The following is a 20,328-nucleotide window of genomic DNA, read 5'->3' on the forward strand; positions in this document are numbered from 1 at the left end:
CCCTCTCTCTCTCTCTCTCTCTCTCTCTCTCTCTCTCTCTCTCTCTCTCTCTCTCTCTCTCTCTCTCTCGTTGGAGTCTCCCTCCTTCCGCCTCAGCCTTCCAAGTAGCCAGAACTACAGGCGTATGCTACCATGTTCAGCTAATTTTTTGATTTATAGTGGAGATGAGGTCTCGCCAAGTTGCCCAGGCTGCTCTCAAACCCACGGGCTCAGGCAATCCACTCACCTCAGCCTCCCAAGGCGCGGGATTACAGCCTGAGCCACCAGGCCCGGCTTGGTGCTATATTTTAACATGTTTCATTTGCGTATTCTGTCTCAAAAAACTCTTAGTTCATATTTCCTAAATAATGACTGCTTTAAGAAAGCTGTCTTTGTAAATACTCAGAGTATTTCAGTTAGTATAAAGGCCTTTTTCTGTGACTGGGAAGTAAACACATTCTTCAAGGTAGGCCGTTTCAAATGTGCTAGTATAGTAACACGACATTTAACAGTTTGTTTATTCATTCAACAATTGGTTGAGCATCACTATGAACTAATGATAAGCAGAAAAGATAAAGATAAGAGCTTGTATTCTTAGAGCTTTTATGTTGTAATGGGGCAGCGAGAGATTATAAACAATAACCAGATCCTGATAACAGGATGGAAAGAGAAAGGTATGCAATTAAAGAATAACATGGGAAATTAGTTTAGATAGGATAATGAGGGAAGGAAGGGTGAGACCTTAAGGATAAAAAAGGAGGTAGTTCTAACAAAATGAGAGACCACAGGCACAGAGCCCCTGAGGGATGACAGAGCTTGCTGTATTTTGGAAACAGAAACCATTTGTGACTAGAAGAGGGAGCAAGGAGAGGATGGGGGAGCCAAACACAGTGAGGCCTGGCAGGCCAAGGTGAAGAGTGTAGATTTTATGCTGAGTGCCTTAGTATATTTTGTTTTGCTTGCTTATTATGGAAAAACTTAAAGGCAGACCAGTTTAAGGTACCAACCCCCTTAGACCCATCACCAGCTTGAGCAACGGTTACTTTATGGTCATTCTTGTCTATTTGTCCAACCACTTCCTCTTCCAGGTTATTGTAAAGTAGATCCCAGTTTTGTAAAGTCTTTAGCCTAGAAATAGCATGATTTGATTTACATTCTAAAAAATTGTTAGGGGACACACAGAAGCAGAAGAAGCCATTTAGGTTTCTTCCGTGATCCGGAAGAAAAATAATCACAGCTTATGTTAGGAGCAGTAGCACTGGAGATAAAGGAAACTGATATGTAGGAGGAATCCTTGATTCATCATTTCTGTTGCCTTTTTCTCCTTATTAAATTTGGGAGTTTCTTGACGTGAAGAGTTTTGTTTTATGCATCTTTATTTTCTGTGTGGTAACCTGATTATTTAGTTATCTATCATCTTTTCCATTTTTTCTTAAGATGCAGTTGATAGTCATTTTATCTTGTGTTTTGGCTATGAAGATGACTCACTGACAGGAATGTAAAGCATAGATATATTTCAAGACCATTCATTGAGCAGTCTGTAAATACTTGAAGCATCAAAAAAGCAAAAGACTGTGTGCGTAGAAGTTGTATGACAATATCATGTGTTTCTGAAGAAGAGGTCTTTGATGATGTTGATATTTCTGTCTTAGGGTAAAAGACATGTTCAGTTTTGAAATTCCAGAGCATCAAGTTATTGCTACAGCATCAAGTGATGGTTTCATTAAAATGTGGAGGGTGAAGCAGGATAAGGTCAGTGTCTTAGCAAAACATAAATAAATTTTAGTGCAGTTCTTGTTCTCAGTATTACTCCCTGATTAGTGAGGGGGAATTTGTTTTAAGGGTTGTATGACATAGATTTTTAAGTCTACTCTAGGCATGATTGATATTAATGGCTTTAAAGTTAGGGTTTCCACAAAGTTGCCTTAGGGGTGGGCATTCATGAGTCTGAGTAGGCAGGATCCCAGAATTCTCTGCTCTTTTTAATGTAGTTATTTTTCATATATTGGGGCTCTTTGGAAGTTGTTAGGTAAAAATACTGCCAATACTGAAAACAATTTTGAAGCGCCTTAGCAATTATGGAACTAAGAATAATTTTGAAGCAGAGAATTAGAAAATTAAATTTCCTTCTATAGTCTTCTTGTCATCTCTCTTGATTTATTGATTTATTATTCTCCTCTCATAAACACATTTTGTGAATGTGGTTTGTTGAGTGTCTATCTTGGGCAGAGTTAAGTTTAACACTAGAAATGAACAAGATAATGGTTTCTTTCTTTAGAATTTTCAACTCTTGGGTACTTCTCATAAATTGGCTTTATGCTCAAGAAAATATAGTAAATTTTAAATTAAGGTAATTTGGTTATGGAAAATGACAAGTAATTAATTTTTCATTCTTCTCTTTTAGAAAGTTCCCCCATCTTTACTCTGTGAGGTAAACACCAATGCCAGGCTGACATGTCTTGGAGTATGGCTAGACAAAGTGCCAGACAGGAAAGCAAGCCTTCCTCCAGCTGCAGAGCCTGCTGGTAATTGAAGTTGATTGTTTTGAAAATTTGAATAAGCCGTTATCCTTTAAATTGTTGAAGTGAAGAAGTCAGATAGCTACTTTGTTGTCAGCCTGTGTTTATTTCATTCAAAGGGGGAAATGGTCTTTAAATTCACTGTCTTTTTTTGTTTTAGTAAGTAAAGAAGACCAGTCCAAAATCAGCAAAAAGGAATCTGGAGACTTAGTGCAGGAAGAAGAAAAACAGTCAAAACCTAACACAAAAAAACGTGGGTTAACTGGTGATAGTAATAAACAAACAAAAGGAAATAACCTGGTATCGACCAAGAAGAGGAAAATGGTATAGAATGTTGGAAAAGCAGAGAAAAAAGAAGAAAATATAAATGATGTCCTGAATCCCAGATACCATCTACAAGAACTCCTTTTAGATGGAATCATTATTTTCAAATATGCCTAAATAGTTTTTTCTGAGTAAAAGCAAGGAATTTCTTTTAGAGGAAAAAGTTAAAACCACTTTCAAGTGTATTTTTAAAAAATTTTAACAGTGGTGTCAGATGCAGTGGCACACACCTATAATCCCGCACTTTGAGAAGCAGAAGTGAGAAGATTGCCTGAGCCCGTGGATTCAAGACCAGCTTGGGCTATGTGGTGAGACCTCATCTCTACAATAAATCAAAAAATTAGCTGGACATGGTGGCACATGCCTGTAGTTCTAGCTACTTGGAAGTCTGAAGTGGAAGGATTGCCTGAGCATAGGGGGTTGAGTGTGCCACTGCCCTTCAGCCTGGTTGACAGTGAGACTTCAACTCAAAAAAGAAAAAAAAAGTGGTAAAATTACTTTTGGTAGACTGTTTTATAAATTATATATCGTGGTGATATATGTTAATGTATAATATGTAATTTTTACTTTGTGCAAAACAAAGATCTTTCTCAAAATATTAAAATAATATAAAGTCTTGAACACATTCTTTACCAGAGGAGTTGCTTTTCAAATTTTTCTCCTAAATGGGGGGAAGGATTTTAAAACTGCCATACTTGGGCTTCTTCAAATGGCAAATAGTAATTAATTTTGTTTATTTTAGTAACAAGGTATAAAAAGATTTTCATACCAGCAAGTATATTAAGACAAACTTAAAATGTATATGTATGAAACAAACATGCTTAAGTTCAGGACTGCGTACATAAGATTATAGAGAGATTGCCAAACTTCTTTAAGCTCTTCTTATAAGTGGTAGATGCACAAGATAATTCCAGGGCAGGAAAATGACATTTCTGATGCTTGTTTTATCCCATTCAGGGCATCAACAAACTTGACTTAGCTAATCTAACAAAGGTAGTCTTAAATTCAGCCTGTTGGTTACTATCTTTTCATCTCTTCCTAACTGGAAAAGTAGGTGGTGGTTTTTTTTTTTCCCCGTAGTTTGCTGGATGTTTTGAAAAGACACATTCATTTGGGGGCTTAAAGGTTTGAATTAGCTGGGCAGATATCAGATACCTGGGGCCACCAGGAGATCTCAGTTTGGCAAAATAAGATACCTGTCTACACACTGGCACTGGAATTGCCACTCCATAGGAGGAAGTCATCTAGGAGATGAACCAAGTTGCATGTCTAACATTTCCGTCTACCTATGTCAGTATGGATGTACCGTAGTAATCAGGAGAATAGCAGGATTGTTTCCAGATTTGGGATATTGTGAATTAAAACTGCTGTATACACCTGGGTATAGGTTTTTATGTGAACACTAGTCTTTGTTTCTCTGGGTTAAATGCCCAGGAATTCTAGAGTTTTTCATAATACCTTTATGGTTTTATATTTCTACAAGTAATGTTTGAATGGTTCAGTTTCTTTGCATCCTTTTCAGTATTTGATGTTATTTTTTTAAATTTTAGCCATTCTGATAAGTGTATATTGATAATTGTGGCTATAATTTACATTGCTCTAATAGCTAGGTGTTGAACATTTTTTGTATGCTTATTATTTTCATAAGTGGTGAACTGCCTCTTGTCCATGTTCAAATTAACATTGTTTTATTACTGTTTATTCTGAGACTTCTTTATGCAGTAGGTTCCTTACATGTGAACCTTCAAGTTGTGAACTTTCAAAGATACAAACACGCGTTTGCATGTCCAATCACATAAGTTCATATGTCTGCTGTACGTTGTTATGGGCATGTATCCTTTGCAAGTGGTTGAGCTTTTGTGTACTGTACAGTACTATATGAGTACAGTAGTACAGTAACTTTATTTCAAGCCCAGGATGTCCAGAAGCAAACATAAAAGCAGCAGTAATTGTGTTAGTTGGGTATCTAGGCTAACTTTGTTGGACTTAGGAACAAATTGAACTTACGGATGTGCTCTCAGAATAGAACTTGTTCATATGTAGGAGACTTACTGTGTATTTTAGAAACTTGACCTTTGTCAGATAAGTGGGGCTTGCAAATAGTCACTTGCTCCAGGATCACGTTGAAGACTGTCCTTCCTTCATTGAAATGCTTTTACACCTTTGTCAAAAATCACTTGGGGCCTGAGTACAGATTACTCATGTCTGTAATACTTTGAGCTGAGGTAGGAGAATCACTTGAGGCCAGAAGTTCAAGACCACCCTGTGCAACACAGTGAGACCCATCTCTGCAAAAATTTTAAAAATGAGCTAGGCATAGTGGTGCATGCCTGTAGTCCTTGCTACTTGGGAGCCTGAGGCAGTAGGATCACTTGAACCCAGGAGTTTGAGGCTGCAGTGAGCTCTTATTGAACACTGCACTCCAGCGTGGGCAACAGAGTAATACTCTGTCTCTTAAAAAAAAATTAATTGGGCATATTTGTATGTGTCTGTAACTCTATTGTGGTCTTTTTGTGTATGTATGTGTTTTGGAGTCTCACTCTTGCCCAGGCTGGAGTGCAGTGGCATGCTCACGGCCACCATAATCTTGACCTGCTGAGCTCAGGCAATCCTTCTGCCTCAGCCTTCCATGTAGCTGGAAATAAAGGCACATGCCACCACACCTGGCTAGTTTTTTGATGTAGAGATGAGAGCTCACCAAGTTGCCCAGGCTGGTCTCAAATCTGTGGTCTCAGGCAATCCTCTCACCTCAGCCTCCCAAAGTGTTGGAATTATAGGCATGATCCACCGCACCTGGCTCTATTATGTTCCATTGATCTTTATTGTTTTGCTAGTACCACACAGTCTTTATTTTTTTGAGTTGGAATCTCACTCTGTCACCCAGACTGGAAGGCAGTGGCACGCTCCCGGCCACTGCAGCCTTGACCTACTGGGGTCCGGTGATTCTTCCGCCTCAGCCTTCCAAGTAGCTGGAACTATAGGCATGCGCTACCATATCCAGCTAATTTTTTGATTTATTGTAGAGATGAGGTCTCGCCAAGTTGCCCAGGCGGGTCTCCAACCTGCGGGCTCAGGCAATCTACTCACCTCAGCCTCCCAAAGCGTGGGATTACAGGCTGAGCCACCGAGCCTGGCTCACACAGTCTTTATTACTGCAGCTCTAAAATAAGCCTTGAAATCAGGCAGAGTAATTTTTCCCACTTTATTCTTTTCTGAAATTGCTTTTACTAGTCTAGTTCCCCTGCCTTTCCATATAAGTTTTAGAATAATCTTGTCTGTGTCTACAAAAATGCCTTGTTGGGAGTTTGGTTTATAGTCATGTATCACTTAATGACAAGGATATGTTCTGTATAATGTGAGGTAATTTCATCATCTTGTGAATGTCATAGAGCGTACTTTCATAAATCTGGATGGTAGAGCCTACTATATACCTAGGCTATATGGTATACCCATTATAATCTTATGGGATAGCCATCATATATATGCCATCTATCATAAATAGAAATGTGACACATGAGTATATTTAGATTTTTAAATTTCTTTTATCAATGTATAGTTGTCAGCATACAGATTTTGCATATGTTAGACTTATATCTAAGTACTGCCTGTAAGGGGGCAATTTCTTTTCTTTTCTTTTTTTTTTGAGTCTAGTCTCACTCTTGCCAGGGCTCGAGTGCAGTGGCACTATCACAGCTCACTGCATCCTCAACCTTCTGGGCTCAGGCAACTCTTCCACTTCAGCATCCTGAGTAACTGAGTCTACAGGCATTAGCCACCACACCCAGCTAAATTTTTAAATTTTTTTCGCTATATTGCCTAACTCCTGGGCTCAAGCAATCCTCCCATCTCGGCCTCCCAAAGTGCTGGGATGACAAAGCATGAGCTACTGTGCGTGGCCTTAGAGGGGCAATTTCAAATGGCATTTTTAAATGCTGGTATCCATGTGTTCATTGCTAGTACAAAGAATACAGCTGATTTATGTTGATTTTGTATCCTGCTGAACTCACTTATTCTGAGTTTTTGTTGTGGGGTTTTTTGGGGGGGTTTTTTGAGTCGGAGTCTCACTCCATCACCCAGGCTGGAGTGCAGTGGCACACTCACAGTCATCCCAGCGTCGTCCTGCTGGACTCAAGGCTATCCTTCTGTCTCAGCCTTCCAAGTAGCCAGAACTACAGGTGTGTACTACTGTGCCTGGCTAATGTTTTGATTTATTGTAGAGACGAGGTCTTACCAAGTTGCCCAGGCTGGTCTTGAACCTCTGGGCTCAGGCAGTCCTCTTGCCTCAGCCTCCCAAAGTGCTGGGATTATAGGCTTGAGCCACTGTACCCAACCTTGTTGGAGTTTTTTATGTGGACAATTATGTCACCTGCAAATAGAAATTGTTTTATTCCTTTCAACTGTGTATGCATTTTATTTCCTTTTCTTCCCGTGTTAACTTGCAGTACTATGTTGAATAAGAATGATGAGAACAGGTATCTTTGCCTTGTTAAGATCTTAGGGGAAAAACATTCAACCTTTCACCATTAAGTACAATGCTAGCTATAGGGTTTTTGCTAATGTTCTCTGTCAAATTGAGGAAGTTCTCTGCTATTTCTGTTTTGTGAGTAGTTATCATGAATGAATGTTAAATGCTTTTTGTAAGTGCCAATTGACATCATGTGACATTTCTTCTTTAGTCTGCTAGTATGATAGATGATATTTATTGATTTTAAATGTTGAACCTTCTTTGCATCCTTAGAATAAGCCCCACTTGGTCATGATGTATAGTTATTTTTATATATTGCTAAAATCTACGTTTTATTAACGATTTTTGCTCATGTATTCATAAGAATATTGGTCTGTAGTTTTCTTTTTTTATACTGTCCCTGTTGGTTTTGGTATCAGGGAAGTATCAACTTCCTAATCTGAATTAGGAGGTGTTCCCTCCTCTTCTGCTTTCTGGAGAGATTGTGTTGAGTTGGTGTCAATTCTTTAAACTCCTAGTAGAAATCTCCAGTGTAATCATCGGGCCTGGAGATTTCTTTTGAGGAGTTTCACAGTTTTATCAAAGTTGTTACATTTACATGTGTAGAGTTGTGGGGAGGATTCTTTTGTTTCTCTGATGCTTGCATTGTCTATACTGACAGCCCATTTCATTCCTAATGTTGGTAATTTGTGCTCATTGTCCTTTTTTTTGGTCAGTCTTGATAGAGCTTTGTCAGTCTTTTGATCTTTTCAAAGAATCAGCTCTTTGACTGTCTCTGTTTTTCTGTTTTCAGTGTCATTGACAGCTGCTTTTATCATTATTTCCTTTTTTGCTGCTTACTTTGGGGTTTTGTGCTCTTCTTTTTCTACGTTCTTGAGGCAGGAGCTTGGATTATCAATATGAGGCTTTTTCTCCCTTCAAATGTGTGCTTTCATCACTGTTTCCACTACATCCCCAGTTTATTTGTATGTAACGCTTTGTGACAGAATTCACACACCACTCTTCACTCATTTAAAGGATATGATTTAATGGTCTTTAATCTGTTCACAGAGTGCAAACTATCACAAAACTCAATATTAGGACGTTTTCATAACTCTAGAAAATCCTGTAACTTGTAGCAGTCATTCCCTCCCTAGCTCCCCTGGGTTTACACAACCAGTAATTTACCTTTTTTGCCTAGTCTGGACATTTCAGGTTTTTTTTGAGTCAGTCTCCGTCACCCAGGCTGGAGTGCAATGGCATGCCCACAGCCACCGTAGCCTCGACCTGCTGGGCTCCGGCGATCCTTCCGCCTCAGCCTTCTGAGTAGCTGGAACTGCAGGCTCACGCCACCATGCCCAGCTAAGTTTTTGCTTTATTGTAGAGATGAGGTCTCACCAAGTTGCCCAGGCTGGTCTCGAACCTTCGGGCTCAGGCAGTCCTCTCACCTTGGCCTCCCAAAGTGCTGGGATTATAGGCGTGAGCCACTGCACCTGGCCTTTTTTTTCTTTTTTTCTTTTTTTTTTGTGAGTTGGCATCTCACTGTGTCACCCAGGCTGGAGAGCAGTGGCACACTCCCAGCCACTGCAACTTCGACTTGCTCAGGTGATCCTTCTGCCTCAGCCTTTCAAGTAGCTGGAACTACACACACGTGCCACCACGCCCAGCTAATTTTTTGATTTGTTGTAGAGATAAGGGCTCGCCAAGTTACCCAAGCTGATCTCGAACCCAAGGGCTCAGGTAATCATCTCGCCTCAGTCTCCCAAAGTGCTGCGATTATAGGCATAAGCCATCTCGTCTGGCCTAGTCTGGACATTTCATGTCAATGGAATCATTCCATTTGTGGTCTTTTGTGACTTGACTTAACATGTTGTTTTCAAGGTTCTCCATGTTGTAGTGTAATCAATACTTCGTTTCTTTCTATTGCTAAATCATTTTTTATTTTATGGATATACCACAGTGTGTTTATCTGTTCATCAGTTGGTGGGTATGTTTCCTCTTTGGCTGTTTTAATGTTGCTATTACTATTTGTTTAAAAGTTTTTACATGAACGTATGTTTTCATTTTCCTTGAGTGCATATACACCGAGGAGCAAACTTTCTGGGTCAGATAGTTATTCTTCTGTTCAGCCTTTTGAGGTTCAACCAAAGCAGTTGCACCACTTGTATTCCCAGCAATAGTATGACTGTTTTACCACAACTTCATTGAAACTTTTATTTTTTTAATAGCCATTCTAGTGTGTGAGAAATAACATCTTGTTGTGGTTTTGATATGCATTTCCTAAGGCTAATGATGTTAAGCCTTTTTTCATGTGCTTATTAGCCCTTTGAATATCTTTGGAGAAATGTTTTATCTAGATATAGTGCCCATTTAAAAATTGCATTAGCCGGGCTCGGTGGCTCAGCCTGTAATCCCGCGCCTTTGGGAGGCTGAGGTGAGTGAATTGCCTGAGCCCACGGGTTCGAGACTCGCCTGGGCAGCGAGACCTCATCTCTACAATAAATCAAAAAATCAGCTGGGTGTGGTGGCGCATGCCTGTAATTCTGGCTACTCGGAAGGCTGAGGCGGAAGGATCGCTGGAGCCCAGCAAGCCGAGGCTGCGGTGGCCAGAAGCGGCCACTGCACTCCAGTCTGGGCGACAGAGTGAGACTCCAACTCAAAAAAAACAAAACAAACAAACAAACAAACAAAAATTGCATTACTGTTGCAGTGAAGAGTTCTTTCTTGTTTGTTTTTTCTTTTCTTTTTTTAGAAAGTAGGATTTATTGAGAGGACAGAAAAGCTCCCACAGCAGGAAAGGACCTGAAGGGGTTTCCCTGTTGTTTTAAGTTGGGATCTCACTTTGTCGTCCAGGCTGGAGTGTGGATTGTGGTGGCATAGTCACAGTTCACCACAGCCTCAACCTCCTGGGTTCAGGTGATCCTACCACCTCAGCCTCCTGAAGAGCTGGGACTATAGGCTCATTAACTGGCCATTTAAGTCTTTTAAACTCATTTTCATTGAGCCCAGAGAAGGACCTTAAATTGTAATTTGTATGTTTGTGCTCTTGAAAAATGCGATTATCTTTACCCTTTTCAAATATACCACTGTTATGTTTGCTTTTGTCTAACCTCATTGGACAGGGATTGCTTGTGAGTTATTCTAGTTACCTTAGGAGGGTTTAACTGGAAGGAGGGTATAACTAGATGAAGAGTAAGTGTTTTAAGCCCCACCAAAGAGGCTTTTTTTAAAGCCTAAAAAGAAAGTTGAGAGACATGTATTAGTCCTAACCTTGTCCCTACACTGCCTCCTTGACCTTGAGGTTTTTATTCTTTCTGATCTCAGGACTTAATGTTTGTTTATTCCTGTGAAATTCTGTCTTACTGGTTGCCATTCCAGTGTATCAACATGGCCCCATTTGTATTTCCCGCTACCATCCACAAATTGGAGTCATGTTTGCCTTGACAAACTATTAATGAAACTGATAGGTATCAGTGTTAGTGCAGCAGAGATTTCCCTTAAGATTGATGGTGATCCGTGAACACTTGTTATTAAATGTCTATTTCTGTAGGATGCAGGTAGTTTCATCTCCTAGTTAAATAGCCTATATTAACCTGCCTGTTGATTAATATGGTAAAGTTGACATAAACTTTGAAACTGCATGATGAGTTACCTTGCCAATTCCTTACCTTTAAGGACTGGACAGTTTTGTTTGGGTGCCGTGGCTCATGCTTGCTTTCCTAGCACTTTGAGAGGCCAAGGCAGGAGGATTGCTTAAGCCAAGCAGTTCAAAACCAGCCTAGGCAATGTAGGGAGGACTCATCTCTACAGAAAATAAAAAAAATTGGCCAGGTGTGGTGGCACATGCCTGTAGTCCCGGCTTCTTGAGAGGCTGAGGAGGGTGGATCCCTTCAGCTCAGGAGTTTGAGGTTGCTGTGAACTGTGATTCTGCCACTGCACTCCAGTCTGAGCAACAGAATGAGAACCTGACTCCAAAAAAATTGTTTTGACAATTTAAAAGTAGATTCAAAATTTGTGGAAATTGTAGGATTGGGAGGGCTGGTTTTTTTTGTCTTTTGGTAAACACTTCATTGAGAACTGGAGAGTAGATGGCTTTGGAATTCCTACCCTCATGCCTAATCTCTGATACAAGACATGGGATAAAGAGTGGGTTCCCTAGTGGTTAAGGGCAGAGTTCTAGAGCTTGACAGCCTGGTCTTAGATCCTGGCTCTTCTGCTTATTGCTGTGTGCCTCAGTTTACCTTCTGCTTGAGAGTGATAGTCCCTCTATGCCTCATAGGACTATTGTGGGGATCAATAGGCTTAAAGCACTTAGAACAGGGCTTGGCACATTGTCACTACTCAGTGAAGACTGGCTACTACTACCAATATCATCTTAGTGTATTTTGTCATTTAGACAAGATGGATGACAGGTTTTTTTCCTAAGTTTTTAAAATTTTTATAATTTTTAATTTTTATAGAGACGAGGTCTCGTTTTGTTTTCCAGGCTAGTATTAAACTTCTGGACTTAAGCAATCCTCCTGCCTTGGCCTCCCAAAGTGCTGGGATTACAGGTATGAGCCACCGTGCCTGGCCTAAAATGACAGTTTAATAGATGTCAATTACCTTGATATCTGAGGTATCACAGGGAGTGAGCTTCAAAGGGCAGAGTGGCATAAGTAGAAAGCAAAGGAGGTAAAATCTGATAGAATTGGGTATTGTTATAAAATGTGACCCTGACTTTGAGGGGTTCTATAGATGCTTGTGAATTTTTAGGTGTAAGTTAACATATAACACAACTTGGAATCTTCATAGCATCAAATTTTTGTAGTAATTCAGGACCATGTGATCAAATTATCACTTCTATTTGATTTGATTACAACTTAGAGTCTTGACCTCTTTTCTGGTGCATAGAAGTTAGTTGCACTTTCTATATGGTTCCAGTTTACTTAAGGGGATCCTTTGGCTCCAGGTTTCTAGAATCTTGGTGTTCTCAGCTACAGTCATGCCTGTAGTGGCATAAAGAAGACACTTGCTTTGAATGTGTCCCCCAGAGTTTATGTGTGAGATAGAAACTTAATCCCCAGTGCAACAGTGTGGAGAGGTGGAACTTTTAACACATGATTCAGTCATGAGGACTCTGCCCTCTTGAATGGATTAATGCCATCATCACTGGAGTATTGTCTCAGGAATACTATCATGGGAGTGGGCTTCTAACAGATGGATGAGTTCAGTTCCCTTCCCCTCTCTCATGTTTCCTTGCCTTTCTACCTTAACATGGGATGATGCAGTAAGAATCCCTTCACCAGGTCCAGGCATCTCAACCTTGAACTTCTCAGCTTCCATAACTAAGAAAAAAAATCTCTTCTTCGTAAATTACTCAGTGTCATGTACTGTTATAGCAACACAAAACTGACTAAGACAGGTGGTCTAACTAGAAGTGAGACACTGGTGAGAAAAGTATATGGGGGTTGGTCTAAAAATAGGAGCTTAAGGCTAAGACTGAAGGATGTTAAAGCCTAAGGACCAAGCCTCCTCTCCACTTCCTATAGCACCAGCATTTTTTTTTTTTTTTTTGAGTCAGAGTCTCAATGTCACCCAGGCTGGAGTGCAGTGGCACGTTCACATTCACGGCGACCGCAGCCTCGATCTGCTGGGCTCAGCTAGTCCCTCAGCCTCAGCCTTCCCAGTAGCTGGAACTATATGCGCATGCCACAAGGATGGCTATTTATTTATTTATTTATTTATTATAGGGACAAGGTCTTGCCAAGTTGCCCAGGCTGGACTTGAACCCTGGGCTCAGGCAATCCTCTCGCCTCCGCCTCCACCTCCCAAAGTGCTGGGATTACAGGCTTGAGCCACCGCACCCAGCCACCAGCATTGTTTTTGAGCATTGGAAAGAAAGGAAGTTGAGAGAAGAGTAAGTAGGAGAGGGACATATTCAGAGGAGAGAATCTATCCTTTTAGTATTTCTTTTACCTCCTGCCCATTCCTCATATGGCCTGACTTGTAGCTTTTGGTTTTTGAGTGAACTCAGCAGCTCAAATAGCTTTAAAGAATAAGTAATGTATCTTTATACTTCTGTGTCACAGAACCAGGCTGCCAGAGCTGGAAAGGATTTTAGTTCATCTAATCTGGTTCTGACCTTTGTAAGAAAAAAAAAAAACTTTTTATTTTGGAATAATTTGATTTACAGACAAGTTGCAAAGACAGTACAGAGTTCCTATACCCTTTACTCATTAACATTCTGCTAATGTTAGTATCTTATCTAACTGGCTGGGCACAGTGGCTTATGCCTGTAATTCCAGCATTTTAGAGGTCAAGGTGGGAGAATCACTTGAGCTGAAGAGTTTGAAACTAGCTAGAGACAAGGAGACTCTCTCTATATAAACTAAAAAAATTTATATACCTTACATAACCATGGTAGGTCTGTCACAACTAATTAACATTGTACATGACTGTTAACTAAATTACAATCTATTCAGATTTTACCAATTATTCCAGTAATGTCCCTTTCTGTCCTAGGAGCTAACCCAGTTTACCACACTGCATTTATCATCATGTTTCCTTTGTCTCTGATCTTTTCTAAGTCTTTGTTTTACAGGACCTTGACAGTTTTTCTTTTTTATAATTTTGGTTATATATGTAACAAATTTGTCATTATAACCATTTTTAAGTGTACAATTTATTGGCATTAATTATCGATGTTGCACAATAAACACAATAAAGTCCATGGCTGTTCCACAGGCCAACAGGCAACGTGCAGCCATTTGCCAGGTTTACTTGTGCCTGCACCTCTCTGATAGAGCAAGTGTGTGTCATTGGTTCGGGGCACCTTCCCTTGTGAGTCTCCTTGCTCAAACCTCTGGTCTTCAGCACCATCAGCAGGATGTATTTCATTTATCTCCTGCCCATTCCTCCCATGGCCTGACTTGTAGCTTCGGGGGCGGATAGGCAATGGCAGAACTTAAACATTGTGTAACTTAGCGTGATTGAGGTAGCATCCTTCTTCCAGCAGGGTTGAACCCTCTACTAACAGCATTGTTTATTTCATCTTTTCCCTCTTGCTTCTCCCTGTCTCTTTTAAATTGATGAAATAAACCACACGGTTCAAGCATTTTAATTTGGTCTGTGAGTCTTTCTGCTCTGATCTCTGAGAGCTTTCCTGGTAGTGTATTTGGAGGCCATTGCAGATCCCACATGACAACAGTTCATATCAATATGGGATTCATTTGGGAGGAATCAAATGGATTGTGTTTTCTTTTCCCTCCTGGGAATGTATAGTCTGTCGACAGTCTTAACCATGTGTGTGTTGAATTACCAACTGTGCTCTTTATGGAAAAGCAGATTTTCAGCAAATATTCACTCCCTTCCGATACTTAGGATGCCCCAAATGCCACCTCCTTCCTCCCCCCTTCATCAAACGATGACCTGACAATCATTTCTTGAGTGCTTAGCACGTGTACCAGGTACTTTACAAGTTCTGTGGGCTGAAAGGAAAAACAAGATCCCCTTCCCAAAGGACAAGTTGGGTAAGTAAATTAATATATTAAATGCATTAATTTAACACATTAACGGGGTTCTCAGGTACAGATTGATGGCTCTAGTAAAAGATGACAGTTTTTGGACAAGGATAAAAATGGCATTTCTGGCAGAGGGTATATGATGCTTTCTCCGCATAAATAAGATTAGCTGCAAGAAACAAAAGCAACTCTGGCTATCCTAGGCTTCAACAAAGAGCAAAGGAATAGATATATGGGTGTGTCTGAACAAGGCCAGGGCAGGAAGAGCCAGAGACAGGATGCAGCCAGGGCAATCTCTCCCTCTTGTCACCGACTCTCTGCATGCTAGATCTTCATTCTTCTCTCTGCCGACTACCCCTTTCGTTTCTCCCTCCACATCTACTTGTCCACTCAACACATATTTGTTGAGCTAGGTATTGTGCTACATGCTGCATAAATATCCTCACTCTGATGGAACTTGCATGCTGGCGTGGAGAGGAAGAGTCCCCATTGAGTAAGCTGGTTACAGAGCATGTTAGGTTGCAGGGGGAGGATGTGGGGGGAGGGGAGAGTTGGGGAGAAATACCAACTGTGGAGGAAAATGCAGATGAGTTGCAGTTTTTTTGTTTGTTTGTTTTTTTGAGGCAGTATCTCACTCTGTTCCCCAGACCAGAGTCGGTGACATGATCACGGCTCACTGCAGCCTCAACCTCCTGGTCTCAGGTGATCCTTCCACATCAGTCTCTGGAGTACAGGCACATTCCACCATGCCACAACTACATTTTTTCTTTTTTCTTTTTTTGTAGAGATAACGTCTCACTATGTTGCCTAGGCTGGTCTTGAACTTCTGGGCTCAAGCGATCCTCCCACCTCAGCCCCCCAAAGTGCTGGGGTTACAGGCATGAGCCACTGCTCCCAGCCAAGAACCAGTTTTAAATAAAATGATCAGGGAGGGCCTCGCTGAGAAGTAGCCTTTGAATAAAGACTTGACCCAGAGTCTGACACCAGTCTGGGCAACATAGCTAGACCTGGTCTCGAACAAAACAAAAAGCAAAACAAAAAACCAAGAAATTAGCCAGGCATTGTGGTGTGTGCCTGCAGTCCCAGCTACTCATGAGGCTGAGGCAGAAGGATTGCCCGAGCCCAGGAGGTCGAGGCTGCGGTGACCCATGATCTTACCACTGTAGTGCAGCCTGAGCAACAGTGAGACCCAGATTCAAACAAACACACAAAAACAGAAGACACTTAAAAGAGGTAAGGGAGTGAGCTGGAAGGTTACCTGGGAAGAAGGTTCCGGGTTGATGAAGCAGCTCATCAAATGCTCTGACTTAGGAGCAAGGGGGAGAGAGATGATGAGGTCAGGGAGGTCAACATGTGGGGCTTAGCCTGAGACAAAAGAGCCACCAGGGGGCTCTAAGCAGAGGAATGGCACAGACTCATAACAGGAGTGCTCTGGTCACTGTATTGAGAACAGACTCTAGGAGTTAGGGCAGCTCAATCATTTACTGTATGACCTTGTCTTTCTGTCTCAATTTCTCCCATGTGTAAAAGTAAGAGATAATCATAGTTGTTACTGCATAGAGTTGGTATGAAGATTAAATGAGTGAATACATGTAAAGCACTTCAGTGTCTGGCAGAAAATAAGCTTTTGCTAATATTATGATTTTGTTAATAATGACTCCAGTAAGTGAGATCCAGAAGTATGCAGCAGACAGGGTAGGTTGAGAAAATAGGTGTTTTTTTTTTCATTATTTCATTTATTAATTTATTAGGCGAAAGGGTTATTGACTGATTTTGCTCTTCAAACAAAACTATAAAATACTTCCAACGACATAGAAATCAATGTCGTGGATGCTTAGTAGACATGAATTGCCTTGAAATAATGCAACTTAGGACTTGTTTTTGTTCAGGAGCCTCAAAATTGTAAAGTCAACACATTCAAGGCTCCACAAATGGTTAAAATCATGCTTAAATTGAAGCACAATTCCTTTCTTCACGAACACTTCTGTTGTGGCACATGATCTCTACTGTTCTTGCTTTGTGGGTATATTAAGACACAATCCTGACACAAAGCCTCTTTGTGGGAAAAACCTCCAAAATCTATTAGTAGGCCCCACTGACCAACCAAAGGCTAAAAATTAAACATTTCTGGCCGGCGCGGTGGTTCATACCTATAATCCCAACACTTAGGGAGGGCATGACAAGAGGATTGCTTAAGCCCAGGAGTTCAAGGCCAGCCTAGGCAACATAGCAAGACCTTGTCTGTTAAGATAAATAAATACTAGTTGGGCGTGGTGGCGTGCATCTGTAGTTCCAGTTACTTAGAAGGCTGAGCGAAAGGATTGCCTGATCCCAGCAGGTCGAGGCTGCGGTGGCCATGAGTGTACCACTGCACTCCAGCCTGGGTGACAAAGAGTGAGACTCCAACTCAAAAAAAACCCAAACCAAGACAAAACAAAAAGAGCTAAATAATAAAATTTAAAGCATAAAACTTTAACCTTTCCTCAGATAATCTTGGTTACACCCCTTTCACACATTTGTGGTTCAGGGTTCCAATAATTCCTTGGGTTTCTAGTTAAGAGCTGAGCTAGTTCCTAACAATGTTAATGCCAACTGGAAGCATTATAAATACATATAACTGATAGATGCACTTTGGAACTAATTGAAATAGAGCTGAAATCAATTTCCTTGTTTTATGACATGTTTTGATGGACTGTACATACACAGAAGAGCTATATGTTCTGGATGAGGAACGACATTACAAGAAGCAGCATACTGTAGAGGTAAGGGCATAGCCTTTAAAGTTAGACTTTCACATAACAGCTCTACCGGTAACTAGGACTACAGGTAATTTAATTTTCTGTCGGTTAAATTTCTTTTAATGATAATGTGGGGATCATGTCAGATATAACTAAGGCTTGAAGCTTACACCTGCATAGGAAGGATTAAGTCCCTAAATCCATTTCCAGCTGGTTAAGACAAATTCTGTGATTCATTGTGCAGGAAAGTTCCATTTAGTTGGTGAGGGTCTGGCATACTAGAATTGCTCCAAATTCTTAGTCTACAGTTTTGGCTGGTTAAAATCTGCTATGATCAACACAGGCTTCCATTTTGCAATCTGGAAGGTAGGTGGTGCTGCAAGTGGAAAGTTTTTCTTTAGGGATATGTCTACACTGAGCAATTATCGATCAAAAGACAAACATTTTTGTAGGTGTCAGATTAATATCAGTCAAGATATGAAGACCTCATCAGTTTGATGAAAAGTGTGAAGGGGCATGGTCAAACACAGATATAAAACTGTGTGATGTAATGCCAAGCCTACATAAAGGAATATTTTACCAGAATCACTCATTTATTCACCTAGCATTTACTGAATGAACACTTCTGACAGACCAGGCATTGGGGGGATACAAAAGTGATTAAGAGGCATCTGAGCTAGCACTCACCGGGAGAGAGAGAGACATGTAAACCATTAACTACAACATAACTTGACAAGTTACTCCTCACTCACTGCACCCGATTAATAAATTTTCTAGTGATAATGGATTGGTAAGGAACAGCAGATAACACTATTTGTAAGGGCCAGTGTGGTGACTCACGTGTAATTCCAGACTTTGAGAGGTGGGGGCGGGAGGATCGTGTGAAACAAGGAGTTTGAGACCAATCTGGACAGCAAAGGAAGACCTTGTCTCTATAAAATAAACAAAAGGCACTATTTGTAGCTGAATGCATGTGAAAGGTCTATTTTAATATTTAAAAAGAAACACGCACATTTACTTCCAGAACTAGTCTTTTACTGGCATAAATTCAAATTCAGAAACAAAAGTATGAGCTGCGACTTGCTTTATTCCCTGAAGATTTTATTTATGAAATTTATGATGATACTTGTAGGGGATGAAGCAGATGGAGAAGTCAAGGATGACACCAAATTTTAGGACGGAGAAACAGCTCTGGAAGTAGGGGTGGGGATCAAGTCATGCTGTGGACATTTGGAGATCCGCAGAGGTGGGTGGAAATATTTAACTTGCTCTTTCTCCCCCTTCCAGATGCTTCTCGTTCCGTAAAACAAGCCCAAACACAGAAGTGAGTCACATTATTCTGCGGTCACTATATTCTCTGCAGGCGCAAAGCAGTCCCTCCCGACTGGAAGCAACAGCATGATGGGCTAGAGTGACAGTCCTCCCGGACGACCCGCATCTAGTTGTGCCTGGTAGACTGTCCCTCCATTAACGCGGTCCTTCAGAATCCAGCCCCAGACGTCCTCCTCCCGCATCGGCGGCCTCCACCTCAGGCTGGCCCAGCCCCTCGGCCCAGTTCGTGCAAGACTCGATTCCGACTCTGGGTTTCTGACTTCCGGCCACGTGGGCTTGGAGCTGGGACTATCGTTGGCTGGCCCTTTCCGCCGGGGGCCCCGCTCCGACCAAGCGCCGCCCCCACACCCGCCTCACTCGGGGACTCGGGGCGCGGGTGGTGACGTGACGCCGTCATGGCCCGCCCCTGGAGGGAGGGCGCGCGCTGCGACTGGCCGTCTCGAGCCCCGCCCCCGCCCTGCGCCGCCCCCCGGACGCACAGCGCGCGGCGTGACGTTTCCGGCGAGACCTTTGGAGACGCGGGAGCGGTGTGCCTTTGCCGGCCCGCGGGGCCCTGCGGGAGAGCGTGCGGGTATCGGGCGATTCTTGTTTTAGGCTGGTTTTTGACTTCTAGAGAGTAGTTAAGATCTTCGCCGCGGCCTGCTTTTCGTCGCCCGGACCCAGGCAGGGCCGTTAGGTGCTTTTTTCGCCGCTCGTTTTCTGGGTCGTGAGTACTGGGAAGCCCTGAGGTCTGGAGGCAAATGCTTTCCCGTGGAGCGGAGTTCTGATTCGTGTCCGGGAGATGGAGCCGCTCCATCTCCTAAAAAGTCTCGCGAACTCAGTGCCACTTCGAATTCCCTCTTCCAGGCACAGTCCCAAGACCCTCCTCCCGCCCTTCCCCCTTTATGGAAACTTGGTTCTTTAAACAGAAGGGGGTATGCATCAGTTTCCGTCTTGTTGGGTTCACTGGCTACAAGGTGCTTTTCTCTTAAGAAAATGAGAGTTACTTTTCCAAGGTTGCAGTGTCACATGTAATATGACTTGGGCTTCCGTGTATTTTGTCTTTCCCCCGATTCAATCTAACAAGAACTGAGAGTGGGATGCAAATGTTTCTAAAAGTTTTGCAAGTGTTGAATATTGATAATTTGATTCCTTGGGCAGGGGTGAAAAGCAGCACCCCTCCACCTTCCAAAAGAGACTTTAAAATAGTCGAATAGAGACATAAAAATAGGAGTATTTGCTTTCCAATTTAGCAATAACTGAGTTAACTGATGAAGAGGTTAATATGTTACCTGTATAGAACTGGTTAGTAGATCTTTTTCAGTTTCCTGTGGGCCTATGTTTACTAGAATTCAGTTTGTTATAAAAAATGATTGTTAGAGCCGGGCTCGGTGGCTCAGCCTGTCATCCCACGCCTTTGGGAGGCTGAGGTGAGTGGATTGCCTGAGTCCGCGGGTTCGAGACCCGCCTGGGCAGCAAGACCTCATTTCTGCAATAAATCAAAAAATCAG

The 20,328-nt window shown here is 41.7% G+C and overlaps 2 protein-coding genes across 4 annotated transcripts in view; both read left to right on the forward strand.

The window, feature by feature from the left end:
• The window catches only part of PAK1IP1 (PAK1 interacting protein 1), a 13,023-nt gene extending 9,957 nt beyond the window's left edge, over positions 1 to 3,066 (forward strand). The window contains exons 8-10 of the mRNA XM_021713922.1: positions 1,632 to 1,731; positions 2,384 to 2,504; positions 2,659 to 3,066. Of these exons, the coding sequence (XP_021569597.1) occupies positions 1,632 to 1,731; positions 2,384 to 2,504; positions 2,659 to 2,828 (391 nt within the window). The 3' untranslated portion in view covers positions 2,829 to 3,066. The remainder of the gene's footprint in view (positions 1 to 1,631; positions 1,732 to 2,383; positions 2,505 to 2,658) is intronic.
• Positions 3,067 to 19,285: 16,219 nt separating this feature from the next.
• Positions 19,286 to 20,328, forward strand: part of TMEM14C (transmembrane protein 14C) — an 8,347-nt gene continuing 7,304 nt past the window's right edge. Inside the window, exon 1 of one of the 3 annotated variants that reach the window (XM_008061000.1) lies at positions 19,286 to 19,409. The gene's annotated coding sequence lies outside the window, so the exon portion shown is untranslated. Of the gene's footprint in view, positions 19,410 to 19,444; positions 19,515 to 19,567; positions 19,753 to 20,328 lie in introns of those variants that run through there. The other 2 variants (XM_008061002.2, XM_008061001.2) reach the window with 2 other exon arrangements.

The sequence above is a fragment of the Carlito syrichta genome, unplaced genomic scaffold (genome assembly GCF_000164805.1).
Source record: "Carlito syrichta isolate Samal-C Ts95f unplaced genomic scaffold, Tarsius_syrichta-2.0.1 Scaffold304855, whole genome shotgun sequence".
Taxonomy (NCBI): Eukaryota; Metazoa; Chordata; class Mammalia; order Primates; family Tarsiidae; genus Carlito; species Carlito syrichta.